General features: G+C 47.8%; 3 protein-coding genes across 11 annotated transcripts in view; 2 read left to right on the top strand and 1 right to left on the bottom strand.

Annotated features, from left to right (window-relative positions):
- The first annotated feature begins 5,619 nt into the window (after positions 1-5,619).
- cfd (complement factor D (adipsin)) lies at positions 5,620-8,147 on the top strand. Its single transcript, XM_061844936.1, has 5 exons — positions 5,620-5,778; positions 5,857-6,013; positions 6,379-6,520; positions 6,583-6,873; positions 7,632-8,147. The coding sequence occupies exons 1-5, from the start codon at positions 5,718-5,720 to the stop codon at positions 7,791-7,793; spliced, it is 813 nt and encodes a 270-aa protein (XP_061700920.1). The 5' UTR covers positions 5,620-5,717; the 3' UTR covers positions 7,794-8,147.
- A 141-nt stretch (positions 8,148-8,288) lies between these two features.
- On the bottom strand, positions 8,289-13,223 carry LOC133513821 (uncharacterized). Of its 7 annotated transcripts, none has more exons than XM_061844933.1 (6): positions 12,813-13,223; positions 11,652-11,783; positions 11,178-11,395; positions 10,274-11,110; positions 9,794-10,038; positions 8,289-9,733 (listed from the first exon to the last, which is right to left on the bottom strand). In XM_061844933.1, the coding sequence occupies exons 3-6, from the start codon at positions 11,347-11,349 to the stop codon at positions 9,320-9,322; spliced, it is 1,668 nt and encodes a 555-aa protein (XP_061700917.1). In that variant the 5' UTR covers positions 11,350-11,395; positions 11,652-11,783; positions 12,813-13,223; the 3' UTR covers positions 8,289-9,319. The 7 variants fall into 7 exon arrangements, with proteins under 7 accessions (XP_061700917.1, XP_061700919.1, XP_061700912.1 ...); XM_061844935.1 differs by having other exon boundaries at positions 8,289-10,038; positions 11,178-11,264; positions 11,386-11,460; positions 12,813-13,222; XM_061844928.1 differs by having other exon boundaries at positions 8,289-10,038; positions 12,813-13,222.
- The window catches only part of dnaaf9 (dynein axonemal assembly factor 9), a 29,839-nt gene continuing 17,395 nt past the window's right edge, over positions 12,261-24,704 (top strand). The window contains exons 1-28 of one of the 3 annotated variants that reach the window (XM_061844927.1): positions 12,261-12,573; positions 13,922-14,001; positions 14,084-14,209; positions 14,308-14,432; positions 15,459-15,555; positions 15,661-15,767; positions 15,848-15,925; positions 16,091-16,192; positions 17,052-17,107; positions 17,184-17,319; positions 17,504-17,588; positions 18,275-18,326; positions 18,396-18,480; positions 18,540-18,616; positions 18,691-18,735; positions 18,820-18,865; positions 19,907-20,018; positions 20,426-20,496; positions 20,577-20,624; positions 21,358-21,448; positions 21,519-21,622; positions 21,691-21,834; positions 21,906-21,991; positions 22,725-22,826; positions 22,912-23,029; positions 23,089-23,177; positions 23,918-24,058; positions 24,133-24,258. In XM_061844927.1, coding sequence (XP_061700911.1) covers positions 12,518-12,573; positions 13,922-14,001; positions 14,084-14,209; positions 14,308-14,432; positions 15,459-15,555; positions 15,661-15,767; positions 15,848-15,925; positions 16,091-16,192; positions 17,052-17,107; positions 17,184-17,319; positions 17,504-17,588; positions 18,275-18,326; positions 18,396-18,480; positions 18,540-18,616; positions 18,691-18,735; positions 18,820-18,865; positions 19,907-20,018; positions 20,426-20,496; positions 20,577-20,624; positions 21,358-21,448; positions 21,519-21,622; positions 21,691-21,834; positions 21,906-21,991; positions 22,725-22,826; positions 22,912-23,029; positions 23,089-23,177; positions 23,918-24,058; positions 24,133-24,258 — 2,585 coding nt within the window. In that variant the 5' untranslated portion in view covers positions 12,261-12,517. Of the gene's footprint in view, positions 12,574-13,569; positions 13,833-13,921; positions 14,002-14,083; positions 14,210-14,307; positions 14,433-15,458; positions 15,556-15,660; positions 15,768-15,847; positions 15,926-16,090; positions 16,193-17,051; positions 17,108-17,183; positions 17,320-17,503; positions 17,589-18,274; positions 18,327-18,395; positions 18,481-18,539; positions 18,617-18,690; positions 18,736-18,819; positions 18,866-19,906; positions 20,019-20,425; positions 20,497-20,576; positions 20,625-21,357; positions 21,449-21,518; positions 21,623-21,690; positions 21,835-21,905; positions 21,992-22,724; positions 22,827-22,911; positions 23,030-23,088; positions 23,178-23,917; positions 24,059-24,132; positions 24,259-24,704 lie in introns of those variants that run through there. The other 2 variants (XM_061844925.1, XM_061844926.1) reach the window with 2 other exon arrangements.

Here is a 24,704-nt window from a genome sequence, read left to right as displayed (position 1 = left end):
AGACGCCAAGTGTGCCTCGTTGTCTCGCCACTTATTTGTTCGTATTGGGTTCCCTGCCTTTTTTTTTTTTTTGCAGCTTGTCGGGTTGTCGTCTTGTCACGTTTTTTTTTTTTTCTCGTTTTGATCGAATCTTGGTGGGTTGTTTTTCCTGTATTGCGTACTTGGATGATTCCGCATGCGTCGTTTTCTGCCCCCCCCCCCCCCACCTTTCATAAGCGGTCCGAGCGTCTCCGAGACGCCTCGCGAGGTGGGCTGGAAGTGACTGGCGGCAGAGCGCACGCACACGACGCAGACATCAAAAGGCAGGTGGAGTGAAACCGTCAAATTACAGCCAAGGTGTCAATTACGCTTTGAAAGTCGGGCAAGATCGGGCCCGTCGCTGGAATCAGAACAAAAATAAGAGAGGGACCCAAAGGGGTGGCGACGCTCCTAATTCCTCCTTTAAATCAGAGCCCCTGAACGCCTCGTGGGGCGGATTCCAAGACGGCGACACCACTTGTGAGGATTTTTCTCCTCCGGGGTTCTTTGTTTTGTTTTCCCATCCTGGGGAGGAACACGTCCACTTTTCTTCTTCTTCTTCTTCTTCTTCTCCTCCTCCGCCTCCTCCCTCCCTCCCTCGCACGCCCTTTTTTACGACTTCTGACTAATGTCGGCGTGTAATGAAGCTTAAACGCCGCTCGACATCTCGTTTAGTGGAGCATCAAAGCGGCCTCGAGCGCATTCAGCGCAATTTGGAATCCATTTTTTCTTGTGCCCATGTAGGAAATAAGGGATCTCCGAATAATGTGCTCCAGGGTTAAACTGTGGCCGTCATAAACATGTTATTAACTATGCAGCCCGTGATTAATGTCGCTTAAATGCCGTACAAGTGTAAAATGAAGTGAAACCCGGTTGCTGCTAAAATATAGACTCCATAAAATACTAGCATGGAAATTCCATGAATTACATCAGCGTAAAAACAACAAAACACTCATTTCAACTTTAGTTATACGTGCAAACGTCGCTAACTTTCAAACAAGTGGAAGAAGAAGCTAACCATCTGTCATCAGATTTTGATGCGGCATCTCAACTTTTGACATTTTCATACACCAGTGAAAAATAAGTCAAGCACTGTTTCGTGTAAAATGTCATTTTTTTTTATTCGTTTTTACTTCTAATTTAAGTGGCAAAGACCGGTGGCAAATGGCCAGTAGAGGGCGCAAGAAGGTCTCAACTGCTCACTTAAAAATGACTGGTTGACAGCAACACAAACGAAATCATATTTCAATATAAAACAATAAAAGTCTTCATCTTAATGTTTTTGTATTAATGTATGACGTCACGAACATTTTTTGGAACTTTTGAACGAGTGTCAAAGTAATTTGACCCTGTTAATAGTATCAAGGAAAAATGTAAAAATCCACTTCATAAAAAATGCTTGCACATTCGGAGTTTCCATGCATGCATGAAAAAGCAGCCAACCACTCTGAAAAAATGTCATTTTTAAAAAGCCGCATTTTCATAAATTCTTTTCTTTGTTTCTTTTTTTTTAATCCATTTTCTTTTCTTGTCGCTGTTCTTGAAGTGACGTAACGTCCAGACACAGCAAGTCAAAAACAATGTCTGACGTTTGTCAACAGGCGAAGAGGACGAAAAAAAAAAAAGAGACCCATCATTTTTCCGTCGACGCTTGTGAGGTGGGGGGGGGGGGGGGTTTGGTAAGTCACACACATTGAGTTGAGTATGTGCGTGAGGTCACGTATTAACGGTTAACTAATGCGTCGTGTGTGTGCTGTCGAGAAGGAGGATTAAAAATGTAATCTCGAGTGTTTCCTCCTTCACGTCGAGGACGTCTGATGGGAGCCGGAATGTGTGTGTGTGCGCTGCCCCCCCCCCCCACCCCCACCCCATCATGATTACATGCGATTCCATTGATTGTAATTCAATGAAATAAACGCACCGGACATTCGAATCTTCGTCAGCCAGCCGAACTTGTGCGAGAATTCTGAAGTGCGGTTCAGCACCGGCGACCATTTTTGCTGCGGTTCCAGATTTGAACGGCGGCTGTAACGACCAATCGCAAGACTTCATCTTTTCACAACAAAAATGACTTTTTTTTTTTCTTTCAAACACAAGGATCCTGTTGACTGCTTGCATGCTGGACCAATACAGTATTTAAAAAGAATATTTTGTTTTCCAATCATAGTATTGTACCACTTCATATCTACCTGTGGCAAGAAAGCAAAGTGTGGAGAGTCTCTGTCGCCGAGATGCCCACCTTTTGTTTTGTTTTGTTTTTCTCCCAATGGGGAGGGGGGGGGGGACACTTTTTACATTGCGGGGGGTCGCCAACTGTCTAGTTTTTGTTTTTCCACAATGTCATGTTGTGGTGGGCCTTAATTGCATTTTGTGAGTTGTTCTCGCCGCAATATTTTGATCAAATATTTTGATTTCCAGTGTATTGTTGCATCATACATTTGATTATTGTATGTCAATTTTTTTTCACGGTACCTCGCTGCATGTTTGCTCAACTGTTCAAATTCACTCGCGAATACATACAGTATGAACAAACACAAATGTTTTTGGATATTTACTGAACCTGACCCTCCTTTTTAAAAACTGGTTGTAATTCAATTTTTTTTTTATTGTAAAAAAAGGAGCAAACACGCTTAACTGATTCGCTACCAGACAAATTTGCCATTTTGAATTTGATGCGGACATTATCTGATGAGCAATAACACCAAATTTCAATCCCTCATCCCTAATCTGGCCCCCATTCACATCGGAGGCCGATTTAGCAAAAACAGGCCCAAAGTGGGGCCTAATCGCAACTTTTTTTTTTTTGTTGCCGGCTGTTTCGCCACCAATGCGCGTTGCGTTAATACAGAAAGCATTACGATAAATGTACAGTACGTGCGTGCGACACACTCGTCGCCTCTTTTCCCGTGAGAAAGGTTGAATCCCGCAAAACTGAGCTTCTACCCGCCTCCTGACGGCGGTCCCACGAGCAAGACCACGCGGAGACATTCCCACGTTTACCGCACCTCCGCCCCGTTTCCGTGTCTCACTGGCAACCCGGAGAACTATATTTAGAATTTCATGTGGACCTGGGGATGAAATACACCCAGAGAAGCAGAGGCGGTGGAATTTGGTGGGCACGTGCCCCCCAAAACCCACCCCTCCACTTTTTTACCCCATGTGTGTGGCAAAAAGTAGCCTGAAATTCTCCTATCGATGTGTGTGTGCATGTGTGTGTGTGTGTGAAGGCGACGTGGACCCCCGTGCCAACTACACCGCCACAATTGGGGGGGGTCACGTGACCCCCAATTCACCCCCCCCCCTTAGACGTTTTTAAACTGGTGGTCTCACTCACACACAGTCCAAACATAGAAGAAATGGCAAGTTAAAAAAAAAAATAGAAAATATGAAGACTTTTTGAAGGAGTTTTTTTTTTTTTTGAGGAAATTCTGACTGGACCTGAAGGCAACACCAGACCAATTAGATTAGATATAGATTGATAGATTACATTCGATTAGATGGACTCGTTGTATGAACATGAGTGAGAATGTGAGACAGAGAGAAAGAAATACATTTAAAAAAAAAAACCAAAACAATCAGCCGTCAAGCAGCTGTAATAGCTACTTCATGTCAGACCACACACGTTGAAGACACGCAAGGCAACAACATTGCTCAACCTTCTTGTGACTCATCCCGACTGAATGCGGTTTTGCTTTGAGAAGGTTCACGTGTCGTTCTTGTTGCAGCCTGCAGAGGCCGGTGCGCTTTAACATTTGGTCTGACCTGCTAATTTCATCTCGATTTCAATTTTTTTTTTTTTTTTTTACCTCGGGAGTGGCGTCCGGCGAGTTCGCGGGTGAATTCCGGGCCTTTGGTGGACGTTCGATTTAGTGTCCATATCCGTATCTTAATACAACCGCTATATAATAATGTACAACAAAAACAAAACAAAGATATCTCCGTGTGGCATCTCACTGACAGAGGGAGTGAGTTTGTGTTTAAACGTATTTGACAAATTACACTAGAACACAAGAAACAATTCATCCGTTATTTTTGTCTTCTTCTTCTACTACTTCCTCTTCTTCTTCTTCTCCTTCCGTTTTGTGAGATCACGTGAGATTTCAAGCTCAGCAATGCAACACGATATTTGTGTGCGCTGTTGTGTGTTGATCATTTTGGAGCACACTACACAAAAAAAAATAAACCGTTAAATGCTTGATTTCTTTTTTTTTTTTTTAATGTTGTAGGTCTGCCACAGATAAAAACAAACATACAAACAAATTCTAAAAAATGAATAAATCCGATCCAATGAGTATTCAGTAAAGGGTCAGGGATGAGTGGAGGAGTTCAAGTTCACGAGTGAAGGAAGAATGGATCGTGAAAGCGACCCGCGGACCGGCGCAGCGTCTGCGGCGATGCGGACTTTGTATCGCTCCGTTGTGGTGAAGAAGGAGCAAAGTGGTGAAGACTTTCATTATTTGCTTAAATATGACCTTATACATTGAATCAACGGGTAAAGTGCTAATCAGACAAGGATGTGTTGTGGAGCCGGTGGTTGTCCTCGATCTTTGTCCGCAGAAAACCGGCTGGCGCCGTCCTCCTCTCCCAGGCGTTGCCGTGGAGACGAACGACACCAGATATGGAGCGGAAAGTTGCCATCCCGGCCCAGGACCAGACTGGGGGGCAGCCACTTCTACCATGGACCCATACATATCAAAACCGGGCAGCTTTTGTCTTCTTCTTTGGCTATCCGGCCAGAAGACACCCGGACGTCTCTATTGCACATTCCTTTGTCATAAATCCATTTGCTCTTAACTTTTTCCAATCGTTGGTCATAGAGTCCTCGATTCGTGAACACTCGTAGGGTCCAAACTCGCAAATCCCGACAGTGGAAAGGCGAAGCTCTCAATTTACCGCTCGATCGATGTTCCTCCCCTCACTTATGGGCATGAGCTTTGGATAGCGACCGGAAGAACAAGATCCAGGATAGGAGCCGGCGAGACGAGTTTCCTCCGAAGGCTCAGTGTTGAGCCGCTGCTCCTCCGCACCGAGAGGCGTCTGATCCGGATGCCTCCCGGACGTTTCCCCGGTGAGGTGTTCCGGGAACGTCCCACCGGGAGGGGACCACCCGGATACACACTAGAGGGATTACGTCTCTCGGCTGGCCTGCGAAGGCCTTGGGATCCCCCCCCCCCGGAAGATGAGGTGGCTGGGGAAAGGGAAGTCTGGACGTCCGAGCTAAAGCTACTGCCCCTTGCGTCCCGACCTCGGATAAGCGTGTTCGGCAGTTTTGTCAGTTTTGCCCTCAACAAGGCACTCTGCTCCCTGGACACTTCGTGTAGCTTTCATCGAGTGGAAATTTTGTTTTGTGGTTTGTCCAGGAAAACCCTAAAAAAAAAAAAAAAAAAAAAAAAACCCTCCAATTTCAAAGCGTGTCAATGTTTAAGCTTGATATGAACTTCGGATGTCTCTGAGGTTCAAGAGATGTGAAAGTTCTGCAGAAACTTGCTCGTAGACCCTCGGGAAATCATTTCTGATGATTCTTTTGTTTTGGTGACTCTGGAGTTGATTTATAGCTTTTGCTTTCCTGTTTTTCCGTTTGTGTTCCCAGAAAGGGACGAGAGGAGGAGGAGGATGAACTCCCACTTCCTCACTGGAACCCTTGAAAATTTCTCAGCCGCGTGACATTTTTTTTTTTCTTTTTCAGATAAAACTCCACCATGCTGTCCGTGAAGACGCTCGTGGCCGTGGGGATCTTGGTCGCGGGGTGCTTCTCGCTCGGTGAGTTGGCCTAAAACCGACGGCGACGTGTCCTTATTTCCCCGTTGGTCCCGCGCGTAACCGGTTGAACGTGTTCAGGGGAAGGCATCATCGGGGGCAGGGAGGCGGCGGCCCACTCTCGGCCCTACGTGGCGTCCATCCAGGTGCCCGAGGGAGACGGGATGAAGCACGAGTGCGGGGGCTTCGTGGTCGCCGACCAGTGGGTGATGACGGCCGTGCACTGCCTGCCCACGGGGTAAAACCAACCGGAGGCGCGGAATCGGCAAAAAAAAAGGCAGCGGCGCGTACCTCTACGCTACCGATGATAAGGATTTTACAATGATAATTCTATGAGGTTTCCCTTGAATATGACACTGATCACAACTGTACCAATACTATCACGAGAGGAACGCACGTGCTTTTCTTTTACGACATCAGTCATTTGCCATTCTGAATCAAAATACCAGCAAGAGAGCGCGAGAAGACTGAAAATGGTTTTCTTTGATATTAGCTGATATTGCTCATGCTGTTGATATCAGTGGACGAATATCCTGAGAGGATTGCACCTTCTTCAGTTTTTGGATTGTCGGCTCAAGTTCTCCCTCCGGCGCCGTCTGACAGGCCCAACGGCAGGAAGGTCGTCCTGGGCGTTCACTCCCTGAGCCGAGCCGAGGACACCAAGCAGACCTTTGAGATCCTGGAGCTCCACAATCACCCTCAGTTCACCGCCCACAATTACGACAACGACATCGCCCTGATTAAAGTAAGCCCTCGCCGGTTGAAAGCGCTTTTGACGAGCGCCCAATCAAAACTTTGCCGCCGTAGCTGGACCGGCCGTTCAACGCCTCCGAGGCCGTCGGGGCGGTGGCGTTCCTGCGAGCCGGCGGCGTCAACCCCGGCACCGACGCCGAGGTGGAGACGGCCGGCTGGGGCTCCCTGGACAACCTGGGCTCCAGACCCGACACCCTGAAGGAGGCGTCCATCCGGGTGGTGAGCTCCGACCGGTGCCGACGCAGCGACTACTTCGGCAGGAAGTTCACCGACAACATGATCTGCGCTCACAAGTTGTGCCCGGACCCTTGCGACCGTCCGCACAAGATGGAGGACTCCTGCGACGTGAGTGGACAAACTGGCCGGAACGCATACTTGGGATTCCTTCGCGTTAGCGTCAAATCCGATGCAGGATGCAGGATACTAACGTTCCTCGCAACTTTCAAGCCTGAGGGCTGTTGTTATGTGGCGTTACTGTACTCACACTCGCAATTTATTCAGTGTCGAGTTCCACCCGGTCTTGATATTTTCAATCTGATCCGCTTTTCCTCACGAGGGCCGCAAAAGCGCCGGAGCCGATCCCGGCTGTCGTCGGGCAGGAGGCACCCTGAACTGGTCGCCGGCCAATCGCGGGGCACACGGAGACCGATAACAGGCGCACTCCAAATCCCACCTCGGGCCAATTTAGAGTCTCCATTGAGATGTTTTTGGGATGTGGGAGGAATCCTTTGTGCTTGGAGAAAACCCACGCAGGGAAGTGGAGAACGTGCCGAGATTTGAACCCGAGTCCTCAGAATTGTGAGGCAAGTATCACCACCGTAGAGAGAATACCACCCAAAACGACAGAATTTCTAACATTTATTCTTTTTTTTTTTTTTTTTTTTTTTAACAAGACACGAAATTTCAGAAGCAGGAAGATGGAAATACAGAGTGAAGCTCAGCTTCACAAATCGAGTTGACAGTTTCCATTTTGTCGTAGCGCTCGCATTCTCCTCAACAAACGTTCTATTCGATATTCGGTTCTCTTCTCCGCCGTTTGTATTGACCACCTTTTTTTTTTTTTTTTCCTCCCTATTTCGTTGCCCTCTTTGGCATTTTTTTAGGGGGACTCAGGCGGTCCGCTCCTCTACAACGGCGTCGCGGTGGGCATCACGTCCAACGGCGGGAAAAAGTGCGGCCAGGTCAAGAAGCCGGGCATCTACACCATCGTCTCGCACTACACCGAGTGGATTGACGGCGTCATGGGCCGTGGCGCCGACGCTTGAGAATCCACGTCGACCGCAAATGTGGCACAAACGCGTATTTAGCGTGACTTCCGAGGAAAGCGCGGCAATTAATACACACGTTAATTACGGAGATTATAGTCAATCACGCAGTTTACTAACTCAAGGATGAAGAAGACGAGCATCAAAAGTGTGTCCTCATCCTCCTTGGCTGCACGCTTGCTGCTTTGTTTGTTCATTCATTCCGGGAAAAATCCAACGCGACAGCGTCAATGACATGAAAATCCCGACAAATCAAAGATTTGTTGCGTTTCCCCAATTCAGTTGCCGAGGGTCGGTTCTCTCCTCCGCAGGAGACATTTGTATCGTCAGCAAAAATAAAATATTTCAACCTACTGGAAACTTTTCATGGGTCATTTATGTTCAATAAAAATAACTTTGGTTCTAAAATTGACCCTTGCGGCACACCACTGGCGATATCTGAAAGTGAAGCCCGACTGTATATTCATTGCTCCATCCGCACAAACTACTTTGTAGTCTCCATGTGGCTTTTTAACCGAAGACCGTGATCATCAAGATGTCCAATTATTTTGTCAATTAACATGTGAATCAGTGAATGTCAACCAATTACAAGCTTTTCTTCTTGAAACTATTCCGCAGTGGTTGATTCTGTTGCAATTCAGAAAAATTCACACAAATACTTTGGGGAAAATGGGCAGTTCACAACAGCTCGGGCGCCATCTTTGGTGCACATCTTCTGGATCTCCACTCCTTGGACCAAGATAGTCCGTCCGAGTAAATAATCCATTTGAAATCCCTGCTTGAGTTAGGAGAAGTGTCTCAAGTGTCTGTGAGAGGCCGCGACAAGGGGTCAGTGCCAAGAGACCAATCTGGGACAAGAAACGGGAAGTCGTGCGCCGAGATGTTGAGAAGGTGTCATAAGCGGACCCAAATGCAGGACTCCGGGGCAAAGGCGTAGTGTTCAGAATGGTTTTATTCCGAAAAACAGGTTCATACCAAAAGGCAGTCCAAAACAGGTGAAAGCACAAAAACCCTAGGCTAGTGGCAAGGTCTAGAAACATCAACGAGGTCCGATGACTATGAGGCCAATGAAGAAACGTGACAAGATGTGGCCAAACTTAAGAAGGACAGGCTCGCTATGACAAGGGGTTGCTCCCAGGATGCAGCGAAAGCATACGCAATGCCGTGACACATTTACCACTTAAGTACTTGTTCAGTTCGAGTCCCGGATGCAACACAGCTGTGGCACCGCCCACAGCAGTGGCGGCGATGTGGAAGTTGCGCACGAACAATTTTGTTATTGATGGCCGAGATGAGAAGTGGGAAAGGTTAGCGTGGACCCTACCGGAGCGAGAAGTGGAGATCCTGAACGTGTGTGAAAAAATACGATTTTCAAATGGATTCTTTCCTACGACCGTCTCAGTGCAACAAGCGGCCGATTTGGAAGGTGTGAAAAGAAAGCGCCCCGCTTCTTGTCAGACGACAATTTTTACTTTTGCACCACTCTGATTTCTTCTGCCGTCGCCTCGATGACGTCCACCAAACTGCTAATTCTCCATGAGCAGGAAATTGTCCTCCGAGGCCGCATCGTTGGAGTCCTCCACGGACTTCTTCCTGTCTTGAAGCTCCCGCACAGAGAACCTCCGGATGGCGTGTCCTCTTCCCGCGTGGGATGCCGCCAGCTTGAAGATGCCCTCCAGAAGCTCTCGAACTTGGGGGTAACTCAAGCCGTCGCAGGGGGGGGCGGCCAGGCTGAGCTCGTAGTAACGGCTGCCGCAGCATCGGACCAGCTGCCGGAGGGCGGCGTGGGCCCCCGCCACGTAGTTGTGGACCCTCTGAGAGCGCGCGACGCCCGAGTCCATCCGGACGAAGAGCAGCACGGCGCGCTCGGCCGCGTCCCTGCCGAAAACCTTCTGCAGGTGGGCAAGCATCTGGCTCTCGCCTCGGGTGAAGCGTCCCACCTGGAGGACCAGCAGGTAGATGTGAGGCCCGGGTAGTGCCAGAGCCAGGCAGTCCTTCACCTTCTCCTGATTCTCCACACCGTCCTCATCCCACAGCTCGGGGGTGTCCACCAGGATCAGCCTCCTGCCCGCCACGCGGACCTCCCGCCGGGTGCACGCCAGGGTGGGCTGGGGGGTCTCGGCATCAGACCCCGAGTCACGATACGGGTTGCCTGCCCGTGCTGAAATGAGGCTGAGGGCCGACGTCTTGCCACTGCCCGACAGGCCCAGCAGCACCACGGACAGCTTGTTGGCGTCGTCGTCGTCTGCCAGACAAAACCGGGGTCGGGGGTGTTACTTCCTGCGCAACGCTATTGCTTTCCGGGCGACTGACTATATGACTTCCTTACTATCTCTCCATTTCTGCGACTTCATATGGAACTCGATTTCTTGGTGTGCGCCGACCGCATTACTAGTGAGTTAGTACCGTCATCCGGACCGTCCCACCAGGGGGAATACGGCGCTGTTTAGCTAGCCAAAGAAGGATTTCAGGGGTCTTACCGTCGCCGTGGGGTTTCACGTGCAGGTGTAACGTGGCCCGGTGGCTGATGACGGCTTCCTCCAGGGTCTCCTTCTTGACTTGGCAGCGTCTCCTCTCAGTGGCCTCCTTGCGCCTCTCCTCGGCGTGCTTGGCTCTCAGCTCCTCGGCTTCCTTGGCTCGCCTCTCCTCGCTCTGTGCCGCCATCCGCCCGAAGGCCTGGAGTCCCTCCTCGGCCTCCCGCACTTTCTGCCTCAGAATACTTACGGCTGTGTCCTCCGTATTCCTGCGCTTGGCCTCGTCCAGCGCGGTCCGGCCGTAGCCGCCGTCGCCGCTCTCGGCCAGCGTGCCGTCCGCCATATTGACCAGGGCGTTGATTTTATCCACGGCCGTCGACGCGGTCAGGCGGCAGTAACGTCCGTCACAGGCGTTGATCAGCTCCAGCAGTGCGTCGTCCAGGGTGTCGGCCATCTTACCGTCTTCCAGCGAGACCACCACCAGGTACTTGAAGGCTCGGGCTCCAAAGTGAACCTGCAGTTGCTCCACCAGGCGCATTTGCCTGCTGGTGTAACGTCCACCCCGGATCAAGAGCAGGAAGGCGCTTATCGCGTCTTTGCGAGATCGGAAGCATGCGTCAACAGTCTGGCTGACATCCTCCTCCGTGGCGTCCGTTCGGATGTGTGCACGGTGCAGGCTGACCAAGCGGTTCTCCAGAACCAAATCCAAGTCGACTTGCTCGGATCCCCGAGAGGTTAACCCTTTGTCCGCCGCCACACTCTCCTTCAGCATGGACACCAGGGAGGACCACTCGTCGTCCGTGGAAAGGACCACCGTGGCCAGCCTGGTGTCAACATCACCATCTGCAAGAAGTCCCCCCCAAAATTCTACTCAGCACGTTCTGTTACGAGGCACCAAAAGGACACTTACCCTTGGACATGACTCTTGCAGGTGCAGGTTTCAGATACTTGTCGTCTCTCTGAAACAACCTGAAAGACGGAACAGGATCCGCAGGGTCTGCAACAACATGCCGAACGGCCGTTCTCATAACATGTCTTGTTGTTGTTGTTGTTGTTGCCATCAAGGAAGTGCATTCCTCCATAAAGAGTAGACCGCGTCAGATATGGATCAAATGTACCTTTCGCCTCCTTCCGACAAGCACAAACATCCGCAAAAAATGTGGTTAAAGTGCAGTTGGCTCAGTTCCGATTATCTGATGGAAAAGCGTAAGAAAAATTAACAGAAGTGCATTATGATGATTCTATTTATTTGTTGTCCTGCTTATGTTACCTATCAAGGTGATCGCAAGCCCACAAATATTTCAGTTTTTTTTCCATTTTGTTTCAATTATCATTCTGAGTCCATCAAGATTGGAAATCTTTGGTTTTGCCTTCGCTGACTCACCCGTCGACATTGGAGCAGTGTTGTAAAATTGGCACCTGCCAAGATTTCCCGTCACTGACTGCAGTTGAGCTTTCTGTCACACTGCTCCGACGCCTCATTGCAGAACGGTCGTGTCTCAAAACAAGTCTCCCCCTTAAAATGAATGGAAATGCAGTTAATCCGTTCTCGCCGGGAGTCGGGTTTGCAAAGGCGCGATGTGTTGAGAAAATTGGGGTTCTCATACTTTCAGGTGTACCTAATACTTTAGCCAGTGATATTCGTGGTTGTCTCCTCAAAAACATAATATTTGATGTAATTGGTACACCAGATGTCACGGATCGAACACTCACACACAGGTCAATAGGGAAATTTGACAACTGGTAACACTGCAATTAAAAAAGAACAGCTGCCCAGTATGCTGTGCCGGTGGTGCGAGTTTCCTGCATGATTTGAAGTATTGTACTGTGTATAAAAATGGAACTTTCTCCTTAAAAACACGCGCACATTGCGGTTCCTCCAAAGTCTGCGATTGAGCAGCGATTGCGCCATCGATGCTGTCAAAAGGGCCAATAACAAGACTCGACCACAGCGATTAAGCACGGGGGGGGGACAACTGGTTGACAAATTCAAAGATACTTATCTTTTTGGAAATCTTTGTGTCATGAAAACACTTTATGGACCATCAAATCGGCCACAATTAAAATAAGAACCCGAGTATATCGTAAAACTTTCCCTAAATAATATTTCACCCATCTGGGTGTCCAGTGGTCGGCTCCGTTGCTATGCTAGTGTGGACGTTCTCCAGGGTGATGGAGAAAAAGGCAGCTAGCTCGCCGCTTTTGACCACATAAAACGTCTCGTTTGGACTCGGCCACCGTTACAAAACCATGGCCGGGATAAGACGACCCGCCGGCAAATATTCGGGAGTCAACCCGGCCGTCAGGTAACGTAAATCAACCCGGGAGAGCCTCCTTGTGAATTAACATGCTAACGGGCACGTCAAGTATTTGAATTATGACCGCAAAACGTCAAATAGCAGCTTTTGCAACGACAGTCACGCCCTTCCAAAGTATTAATGACAAAAGGAAAATACACCATCAGCTTGAGTGGTTTAGAGAGGAAACCATCAAATGACAACACAATTGACGAGATCACTTAAGTCATGGCAATGGATGGATTTACTGGTGTAAGAAGAGACGTTCTTGATTATGGACGATTGTCTTATGCGCAACAAAAATAGATATTTATATTTTAAAAAGAAAACATATTTGCTGCATGAAGACAACTTATTGCTCGTTACTTTCTGCACAACTGTTATTTTCAGTTACTTCCCGTGTGAAGCCACCTAACTTCCTGTAGGATGACTGTTACTTCCTGCACAATGGTGTGACTTCCTGTGTAAACACCCTTACTTCCCGTATGCTGACCGTGATACTTCCTGTGTAAACACCCTGACTTCCCGTATGCTGACTGTGATACTTCCTGTGTAAACAGCCTGACTTCCTGTATAATGACTGTGGTATTTCATGTACAAGGGTGTTACTTCCTGTGTAAACAGCATGACTTCCTGTATGACGACTGTGGTACTTCTGGTGTTTGTGTTACGTTCTGTACAACGGTGTTACTTCCTGTGTAAACAGCCTGACTTCCTGTATAATGACTGTGGTATTTCATGTACAACGGTGTTACTTCCTGTGTAAACAGCCTGACTTCCTGTATGACGACTGTGGTACTTTCTGTGGTAACAGCCTGACTTCCTGTATGATGACTGGTACTTCCGGTGTTTGTGTTACTTTGTACAACGGTGTTACTTCCTGTGTAAACAGCCTGACTTCCTGTATGATGACTGTGGTACTTCTGGTGTTTGTGTTACTTCCTGTACAACAGTGTTACTTCCTGTGGAAACAGCTCGACTTCCTGTATGATGACTGTGGTACTGCCTGTGTCTGTGTTACTTCCTGTGGAAACAGCTTTACTGTACTACAACTGCGCTTCTTCCCGTGTGTTTGCGCTATTTCCTGTACAACGTTGCGCAAACCCGCCTTACGGCTATGCTCCTTCCTGTGGGACAACGATTGTATTTTCTGGGGCAAGAGTTGCCAAAAATGGTAAAATGATTTGAGTGTTAAAGTGATTAAGAGTATTTGAAAGGCTTGAAGAGTACCAGCCAGAAGTTTGGAAACGTCCCTAAAATTTCGAGCGGTATAGTATAGAAAGTATAGAAAAGATCATCTTTGCTCATTCATATCATTCCATCCCGTTTGAAAAGATGACTCTTTGTTGTCATGCAGTTGCTGCCGCCTGCGTCAGGTCCAGTCTCTGCTCGGTGTCGGTGATACTTTGACTTCTGACGGGATCCTGTGCTCACTTGGTAGCAAAAAGTCCAATCATTATTCCCGGTAAGACTTGTGAGGATCAGCCCACGTTCACGATTTATGAATGTTTCCCGTCAGGAATCGACAGCAGGTACAACGAAGGCTGCGCCGAACTGGCAAAATATCTTTTCTACGGACTCTACGGGAGAAGTGCCAGCATGGTGGATCATTCGCTGGAGGGGTGTTCGGAGGAAATGCTGGACGGTGAGTTTTTTTTTTGTGGGTCCCCGTCTCGTGTTTTTGGCCCTCAAACTCGGTATTCGGGCGCGACCTGTCGTTTTTTTTTTTTTTTTCCCCACCAGACGTGATCCTGGTGATCAAGGCCGAGTGCGTTCACCTGTACTGCAACCCGCTCAACTTTGCTCACCTTCTCCCTTACGTGTCCCACTGGAGGAACCTGCACCTCTACTGCATGACCCAAGCCGAGGTTTGACCAACAGAATTGAAGTCGGACCCAAGTGGCAGTGTCTTTGAAAACTGTTTTTTTTTTTTAAATACTTTTTCCAAGCATTTTTGAAATGAAACGCTCTCTTGTTTTTTTAGATGTCTTTCTGCCGATTGGTATTTTTCTTTTTCTTTTGAATTCATTTTGATCACGTTTAGGACATTGAGTTTACCATCCCTCCATCCATCCATCCATCCATCCATCCATCCATCCATCCATCCATCCATCCATCCATCCATTTCCCAGCCGGCAAGGTGCACTTATCAACAAACAACCAGTCAAACTCCCGTTCACACCGACGGGCAATTTAGAGTTACCCTAATTTCCGACTTTTTTCACACGCTTTCAACCCAGCGGTTTATGCGGTGATGCGGCTAATTTGTGCATTTTTTCTGACGGCCGCAAGGGGGCACTCGAGCGGAAAAGGTAAGAGTGAGACCGTTGGAATATATGTACCGAGGAAGTGACTTTTGTTGGTCCGGTCCTGCTAGCGCTACGCTAGCGTGGTACTGCCGTGTCTCAGTGATTTTTACCGGTATGTTTTTTTTTTTTTTAACCGGCCCTGTTAGCAAGACGGTAGCTTTATCCTGGCGGCGCTAGCATTAGCATTAGCACGGCGGTGCTGGGATTAGCGTTAGCGTTACAAGTACAAGAACTTCCATTTGAGTATTTGCCGACGCCGTTCAGTAGGCACGCTTTGCCTCGCAGTTTGTTTAAATCAAAATATTGTTCAAAACACTAGCTAACACAAAAAAAAATCACTCAAATATAAGAATTCAATGTATCAGTTTTTTTGTTATTATTGTTAGTTGTTTTATCTTTTAAGTTCAATCTTTACTTTGTAAAGGAGTTTGTTGCAGTTGTTTTTATACTGCGCTCTAAAAAATGTAGTTGTATTAAGAATAACTAGATGTCACTTGTGTGAAAGCGCACCCCTTCAAAAAAAGCAAATTGGTAAATTGCAAATATTGTTTTGTTTTGTTTTTTTCCCACGTTTTACTCACGCAGTATGAAGATGAAGAGGCGGCGGAGGAGTTCAAAATCTCAAGTTTTGTCAGCATGGTGCAGGACTGCCATCGTATTGGGGTGCCTTACAGCTCTCTGGGTCCGGACGTTGATTCCTTTCTGTTTCACCTGCACTTGTTTGTCCTGAGACGGATCGAGCTTCATTATACGCTTATTTTTGTTGTTGTTGTTGTTGTACTTTCAGGCCACGTCCAAAAGTTTGACATTTTCACGGTGGAAAAGTGGCCCCTCATCCAGGCTTTCGCCCTTGAGGGCATCGGCGGCGGCAGCTTTTTCACCATGAAATACAAGGTACGCTGTTTTCTCCAAGAAAGTACTTTAGTGGCCCCCCCGCACGCCGCCCGTTAATGGCGGCTTCCTTGTTTTCCCAGTTGTCGGACATGAGTGAGCGACTGTGGCGTCTTTACAGCAGACTGGACTCCGTGTCGTTAGAGCAGCTACTGGCTGAGGTGACGGCAGCTTTACTCCTGCTTTTGCCTTTTTTTTTTTTTTTTTTTTTAGAAGGAAAATTGTTTTATTTATGTATTCATGTGGAATGAATCAAGACACTTATCCCAACCCCTGAGGGCCATTTTTGTTTTCTTGAATTATTGATTTGGGCGACTTTCTTCCAGGACTTGAGCAGCTTTGAAAGGCAGTGGAGCAACTTCTTCTGCCGCATGGAACTGGAGAGCCACCTCTCCATCCTGGAGCTGTCTGAGGCTCAGGCAGGAGAGGTACACCCACTTAAAAAAAAAACTAGAGTTCTTGCTTACGGAAGGGTATTGCTACCACCCCCAACCCTCCCCCCCCCCCAAAAAAAAAAGGTCACTATTACATTATAACGTGATATCATTATTCATTTCACATGATAGCAGGAAACGTTTCATGTTACAACATGAAATGAACCACGATATACAGTAACATGTAATTTATCTCATTATAACATGAAACATATCGCGGTGAAAACCTAATGAGGTCTACGTTATAACCTGAAAAGTTGGCGTCAACTTGTTGCGACCCTGCGGTCACTCACATCCTTCCAAGGTGGCCTGCGGGAAGACGCAGTTAGAAGTGGACTCTCGTTGAGTGTTGCACAAAACATGGATTTGGTGAGCTTGAGTCGTGGTGTACCCGTAGATTGACTCTTACGCATGGAGCAAGAACATGTAGTAACGGAGTAGAACCAGAAGTAATTGTCTTTTGTGGGGCGGGGTGAATAAGGGTGAAATGTATTTATTTTCTACGTTACAACGTGAAACAAATCTACGTTATAACATGAAACTAATCACGTTAAAACGTAGAGCACATCATGTTCTAACTTGAAAATTTCACACTATAACTTGAAATGAATTACATTTTGACGTGAAACTTTTCACGTTATAACATGAACTAATTCACATTATAACGTGTAATTAATCACATTACAACCTGAATCATACCATGTTATAACTTGAAACATCCACATTATAATTTATTGATATATAGATGTATTTTTTTTTTTTTTTGTGTGGCAGCAATACAATTCCGTGCTTGCTTAAGGCGGGGTTGTTTATTTAAAAAAAAAAAAAAAAAAGAAAAATGTTGTCTTTCCAGGCCTTCCGCACATATTTTTCCCACGGTCTGATCTCGAGCAACATCACAGACAAAAGGTACATCATCATAAAATAATGTTTCAGGGTTTTGTTGAGAAAAAGAAAACAAAAGAAAACATTGTTTTGATTTCAGTGAAGCTCGTCAGCCCTTCGTGTTGTTTGGTGCGCACTCGACCTCCGAGGACTTGGACGACCACTCCTTCAACTTCCCCTCCGAGAGTCACCAAGTGGGCAACGCGGGACCCGGAGGCTGCGTGGCGAGACACATGGTAGGCGGCACCGTAGGCCCAAACATGGCCGGTTAAGGAGAACTTCCTGACGGTCTTGCAGCAGCACCTAGTGACGTCCTCTGGAACAACGTGTTGCACAATTTCCCTCGTTTAATTCAAGTACAAAATTGTTTATTGTGTTTTAAGGACTTTTGTGAGTTCTGCTTCTCTTTGTCACGCTCAGATTTTGCAGTGCGCGTCTCCCCGAGGACCGTTAGCCTGCTCTCGGACCTATTTCTTCGGAACCACGCACACCCCGGCCGACCTTGGTGAGACATTTATTCCTTTGTGCTGTACTGCCTTCAATTTATCCCCATCTTAAAATGAAGATGTTATTTCCCACAAGGTCAAATCCTTCCCAGGTGTCTAAAAAAATTATCTTTGAGACTTGTAGCATCCTTTGCGCATCCTGTTAGCCTTGTTTTGAGGGGGCGGCGCAGTCCAATGCAAGCCAGCGACCGTGTACACCCCGCCCCATATTTTGCTCGGCCAATGGTGGAGCCAGCTTGTCGTTACCACGACAACCCGGGTTGGCGTTAGGGCATTGGTGAGGGAAGCGGACACCAGAATGTGGGCTGAAAAAGCGGGTGAGGACCCGTAAAGACATTTTCACTCGCATTGGCCAGTTCAACCATCGTTTGAAAATCGTGCGGAGTCGGGATTATTTCAATAAGTCACATTTTGTTGACTCAATTGAAATTCCAAAGGGCTTTTTGGAAATGGGCAACTCACAAAAAAAATTGTTTTTTTTTTTTAAATTTCACACGCAACGGGTGGGCAGGCACCCCACAGACCCAACTACATTTTAAAACGGGAATAAAAAGTCCCTTTTATGGATTATGTCATCTTTAACTCGGGCTAAAGAATAAACGAGGCGTTCTGTAGCTGGCCCGCTATTATTAGTCGTGATAAAGTGTGTCAACGTTTTTGAAATGGACTCTCCTATTTGTACCAGAAATTTCACCCACAGAGAGTCCACACGCAAAGTCCCAGAAGAGAGAAGTCTCGTGAGTGTTGGAAAGCACTTTTCTTTGTTTTTGAACCAAATGAAGGCTCATGATTTTCTTCCTTTGCAGGCTGTTGTCGCGCGTGTATTCGGCGGCGGTTCAAGCGGTTCTCGGAGGGATGAAATGCTTCTCCAGCACCTCCAGCGCCACCAAGGTAACGCATCTCGCCTCCGCCATTCACAGGTCATCGTTTCAACGCGCTGATCTCTTCAGGCGAAAGACGTGGCAGAGCACACTTTCCTGGCGGAGTTGGACTCGTTGGATTTAAGCGCGTACCGGAGTATTCTCAGGTTGTTTTTCGTATTTAAAAGACCAGCAATATGTGGGACAGCCCTCGTTTATTTGTTATTCTGCTTTTTCTCAGATCCAAGTGTGAATTCACCATTCAGGCAGCCGACAACCAGGGAAGGTGAGAGTCCACCAGCCTGTCAGCTTACAGATACTTGACATCTTCAAGCTGTAGTAAGTCATTTTTTTTTTCTCCTCATTCGAGGTTCCTTCCATTGACTGATGCCGCAAGCCGCTTTGTCGTAAAAACGGTAAGTAAATACCCTAATTTCCAGCCTACAGAGCGCACCTGCTTGCAACTCTCACCGAGTACATTTGTAAAGGAAATACCATTTGGTACATACATAGGCTGCACCTGTGTAAAAACCGCAAGTGCCCACATTGGAAAAACGAGATATTTACAAAGAAAGATGGTACACAGAAAGAGTTTTCAAAGTTTGAATACCTTATCTTAGCTTAACATAGCAACATCATGGTAGCACGAACAGGGCTAGTTGAAAAAAAAAAAACAACATACTGGTAAAAAAAACAAAAAAAAACACCCGTAGCAACTCCACAGTAGCAACACGGTAGCACAGATCTAAAAGAGACGGTTACAAAAAAAAAAACATACCGAAATCGCTGAGACGCGGCAGAAACGCGCTAGCGCGGCACTAGCGGGGTCGGTTAAAAAAAAAAAAAAAAAAAAAACGGTAAAAATCACTGAGACGTGGCAGTAACACAGCAGCAACATGGTAGCACAGCGCTAACGCTAGTCTTCTTCTTCTTTCGGCTTGTCCCTTTCGGGGTCGCCACAGCGTGTCATCTCAGATGAACGCATATATATGTTTGGCACAATTTTTACGCCGGATGCCCTTCCTGACGCAACCCTTCTCAGGGAGTGGAGGCCCCAGTGGGATACGAACCCACAACCCCTGGTTTACCAAACCAGTGCTCTAACCACTGAGCTACGGGGCCTCTAGCTAACTAGCTAACGCTAGTGCAGCAACAAAAAACATACCGATAAAAGTCTCTTCCTCGGCACATATATTACACTGGTGTCACTCTTACATTTTCTGGTCGCGTGCCCCCCTTGCAGCCGTTAGAAAAAATGCACAAATTAGCCCCATCACCGCATAAACCGCAGGGTTGAAAGCGTGTGAAAAAAGCTGTGGTTTATAGGCCGGAAATTATGGTATATTGTCTTTGTTGTCAATTTGCCGTTATTTCACCTGAATCTCTCTCTTCGACCACCCACCCCCCATCCCCATTCCCCCCCCCCCCCCCCCCCCACACACACACACCCGTGTTAGGCTTCCATGACAGTCCGCGACGTGCCGGACCTGCAGGGCCACGGGGGCAACCTGGGCTCCGTAGTCTTCTCCGAAGCCTTTCTTGATTCAAGCATCAGCATTCAACACAGAGGTGTGTTATTGTTATTGTTATTGTGATCTCAGTCATGTCAATGCTGGAGAGCATTCAAGGTGGTCGATATGATTCCGCAGCCAAGTGCACGTCGTGGTCCTTGGAACTTGCAGCTCATCCAGGACACGTTATCAACTGTTTTTGTCATTGCAAAAAATGTTCACTTTTTACACTCTGCAACATTTTGCATGAAAAAAAAAAAATGATAATGAATGGAAACCTTTTCTGAGTGTAACTCATCCTTCTACTTTTGTTGTTGTACTTATTGAAACCTTGACAGCTTTAAACATTTATGAATGAAGAAGCATGACAGGAGGATAAACCTTTGCATTCAGAATTCCCCGTATTTCTAGGCAAATGTCATTTTGTAGTTTCACTGGAGTTAGCGCTTGTTGTGTCCGGCGCAGGCGGCGCCGTGTCTGCGGACAGCTGCTACACGGTCCTGACGGCCACCGTGCCTCGCCACGCCTGCTGGATGGTAGGAGTCGGATCGGTTCCTCGCCGGAGTTATTGTAATGACTAAAACGCTGACATGTTTTGTTGCTCTTTTTGCTGTAGACGGAATCTGACGTCCAGCAGTCAGAGCTGGCCCAGCGACTCGCTAAGGTGACCTCACGAAACCAGTTTGCATCCGGTCGAACGTGAAGCCAGTATCATTTGGCAACATGACAATTGGTAGCCGCGCGTTTCTGTCCTGAGTGGACGCTCCCCAAAAAATTCCCAAGATTTCAAGAGTCTGCGGCCATTTTGGCTAAAAGCAACTATTTCCGGGTCATTTCGCCCGATTCCAAATTGCCCTTGGAGCACCCCTCAAATAATTTTAGCCACTTTTGGCTCAGCAAGATGAGATTTGGGAAGCATTTTTATCATGATAAGACCAAAAATTGATGAGAAAAGGTGCCTGAAAAGACATTCACAGCTCCAATTTTAGCCGCACTTTGGCAATTTCCGTGGGTATTTGACCAAATTGGACCGGTTGCGCCTTTCAAGCATTTTTAAAATTCAGCCCCCCAAGCCACTTTTTCCATTGCCATCAGAAAATGGAGCCGACTTTCTATTTGAATTACACCCACAAAAAAAAGATTCAAAAATGTTAGCGTTGTTTGCAGGGGAATTTATCCGAGTTGTATCCCATTTTGTACAAGTGCTGGCAAAAATAATATACCCATATGTAAATAGAATATTTGAAACAAATATGTTTGAAGTTATGTACAGCTTAAAATCGAATCTTAATGAGAAAAGGTCTCTTAATATTTTGACCACGTGACGGCGATAATGCGTCATTATGCGCACCTAACGAAGGGTCCGCCGTGTCTCCATCTCGGTGCTTTCCGAACAGGAGGAGGAAAACGCACGTCTGGGACGTGCGCTGACCGACGCCGACGGCGCTTACGTGTTGTCCGGCAGCCCGCTCTCGGCGCCCGAAGACGGTAAGCGCGGCGCGTTGCGGCCGTTTTAGGCTTCTTTACGGTGAAGTTCTCACGCCAATGTTGATTTCAGGGAAGGTGGTCTTCTTCTCCGGCGGGCTCCTGTTTGTCCACTCGCAGTGCGGAAGTATCAGTCTCCCGCAGGAGCACATCAGGGCCGTCAGGTTCTACGACCCAGTACGCCGCGTCGCCGTGCGACTTACTCGTAATCCGAGAGCATCTTGAAATATGGACTGTCGTAACAGGATCCCGATGCGGTAGCGTCACTCTTTGTGGACTACAAGAGCTCCCTTCTTCCCCACGTGCCCTTCTCCCTCCACAGCTCGGACCGCTGCCTGGTCTTCGGCCTGCGGCCCAGGTCCAAAAGCTACAAGGGTTTCTATTCCAAGGTGAGTCCCTCAACTGGGATCCTCGAGAGGAATCCGGACTGTCGGAAATCCAAATTTTACCCGCCCTGCAGGTTTTGCCAGCGTGGCAAAGTTCCGAGTGTGGACTCGCTCCGCGCTCGGTGGACCGGGACCAGCTGACATTCAGCCACAAAAACATGTAAGATTTTCATGTTTAGAAGCATAAGCATGTCTGAACTTATCGTTCCCGTCAAAGTCCGGACTCTTCTCTGATTGGGTCGCAATGTCGACGGCTTTTGTGAGGCAGGACGCCACTTGTGCGTGTGCGTTTGGGTTGGGGGATTCCTCAAGGCCTGGACGGTGACGTTGACATTGTCACGCCTATACCAGCGTTTTACTTTGAAAATCTCTGAGGTTTGTACTTTGGTGACATGCTTCCTTCTTCTGGAGGCTCGTTTGTCCGGAAATGTCAGTCAGCATTTGGACAAAGGCGCTTGCTGTTTTGGAGGAGATTGACTTTTATCCACAACTCAGTTGCTGCCATCATCATCTTCGGTTTCCTAGGTCGGATCCCGTTTTGGTGCTCATGTGATTGAATTCCAGCATTTGATTGGCTGATGCGGTTGTTTGCTTTGGTCAAGATGAGAGCCCCTCTCACCCCACCCGTCCACCAACAGCATTTATTCCTCATTCTTCTTCCGTATTGCCTTTGAAAACGAGCTCAGCTAAATAACGACATTCCCTGGTCCATTGGTCCCGGCCGGGGACATCAGCGCCAGCATCTTGGACCGGGACGTGCCGGGTGTACGCTGTCACGCGCTTCCCACCGTCCGCTTAGCCCACGGGCGCCGTCGAAAGTCGGTCTCGCGAGGCCCGAGTGAATTGACTGCTTCGCAATGTAAGTCCTGTTGTGTTTTGAAAAACGGATTCAGGCACAGCAGGCTGCAGCAGCTGCACGAAGGTCAGGAGCCTCCGGTGGCCAAACGGCGAGGCACCTTGAAAACGTTGCAGGCGCACCTCCCAGAGCGAGAAATGTCAGTACCGCACTTTGTTCCAATCACCACTGAAATTTCACGAGTTTAGTGTCCCATTTCTGACGCCGGTAATGTGCCGTGGCAGGTTTCTGCAGCACTTCTCCTTGAGCAGCATCGGAGAGGAGCCCCTACTGTCCGACCACCTGGGGGCGCTCTTCCCCACTGCGGACCTGAGTGCCGCCTCGGAGGACCGGGGAGACGCGGTGGGTTAAAATGTGCCAACGTTCTACAGTTTGACGCTGACCTTGTTTTTGTGTGAAAGGTTGTCATCAGCGTCATCAGCGGGCTGCCGGGAAGCCACAAGGAGACGCTTTGCAACTTCCTGGTGCGGCCGAACAAAGAATATGGAAGGTGGGACGCGACGCCACCCTCAACTTGGATGCGTTGGTTCTGGGGTGGGCAAAGTATGGACTACGGGCTTTGTTTTTTTTTTAATCTGTTCCACCGGGGTTTGATATTATTAGAAGTTACCGCAAGTCCTGTGATATTTGTTGCATGGCATTTTGAAGTTCTCTTAAAATTTGGTGATTCAAACGTGCAATACATTTAACTTTGTAGTTAGTTATGGATTCACCGTAAAAACGTGAATAATAAATCAAAGTATACATTTTTTTAATGTAATTTACGGAAATAAAAATCAAATAGAATGTTCCCTGCTGCTGTAGCGTTAGTCACAGTTTTACATAAAATAATAGTTTTTAAGTAACATAACTGTAAAAGTTTTATTGTAATAAGTGAAACAACATTTAAAAAAAAACTGTTTATGTTATGACTCAAGTATTTTACATTTATTTCACAAGTGTTTACAATGAAATGAAGTGTAAATAATACAATGACAAAATGAGCATTAGATTATTTGATGAGCAAAACAATCAGTTGAACTCGTATCAATTAGAATTCAATGGTGAGCGTTTTTCTTTTGTGAACAAATTCCGCTTTTTACACGCAGATTTGAAGCCATTTTTGAACGCGAGGGGGTTCGGTCACCGGCCCGCAATTGACGGGTGATCGCTCGTGGGCGTGACCTGCTTCCCGCCCCAAAGTCAGCCAGGAGAGAAAATGGCAAAAAGTCTTTTTTTGTGGTGCTGCAGGTGGCTGGTGTACCCTCCCACGCCGGACGCCTGCGACGACGCCTTCTCGGCCTCCCGTCTGCAGGAATTTCTGTCCCGCGTCTCCGCCGGCCAGAAGACGAGGACGGGAGGGAAGGTCCGCCTGTTGGTGCTCTCACCTGGGTAAGAGAAATCCTTTCCACCGCTATCGCAAAACAAATCATCACCTTGGACCGAAATGTTCGAACCCCACGCAGGCACACGGACGTTCTGGACGTCGTCCAGGCCGTGCTAACGCACCCGGACCCCGTCGTCCGGGCCCGTTTTACCATCGGCGCCGTCACCGCCTGCGTGGATCCGCTCGCCTCCGTCATGGAGCACAGGTGACGCTTCTCGACCGCAGATGATTTCAAACGGGGAGCGACCCAGAAAGGTCAAAGTCGTTTTTCTTCTTCTTCTTCTTCTTCTTCGCTGTAACGTCAAGGCGACGCGTGTCCTCGTTTTTCATGGCGAATCCTAGAAACAATCGTCAAACTTTGATGCGCACAAATGAATATGGCGTAGTAAAAAGCATCAAGCTCCCCCGCCACCAAGCACCATCACACTTTCTGCGTTCGATATTAGTTGGAGAAAATTGCGGCGAATGAGGTTGGATAGAGCAACACGAAGTTGCGTAACAGCCTGGCAAACACGATTCTCCGCGTGTGATTGGCCGGCTGAGTGACGGGCCCAAATGCCGGTCGCAAGTCGCCCGAGGCTTCCCGGAGGAGGTCACGTGACGCTTTTACAGCTATTGAAAGTCAAGTCGGATCAGGCCTCCGTTTAATCT

The sequence above is a fragment of the Syngnathoides biaculeatus genome, chromosome 15, assembly GCF_019802595.1.
Source record: "Syngnathoides biaculeatus isolate LvHL_M chromosome 15, ASM1980259v1, whole genome shotgun sequence".
NCBI lineage: Eukaryota > Metazoa > Chordata > Actinopteri > Syngnathiformes > Syngnathidae > Syngnathoides > Syngnathoides biaculeatus.
The sequence above is the reverse complement of the archived record's forward strand: the minus strand, read 5'-3'. Positions and strand labels throughout refer to the sequence as shown.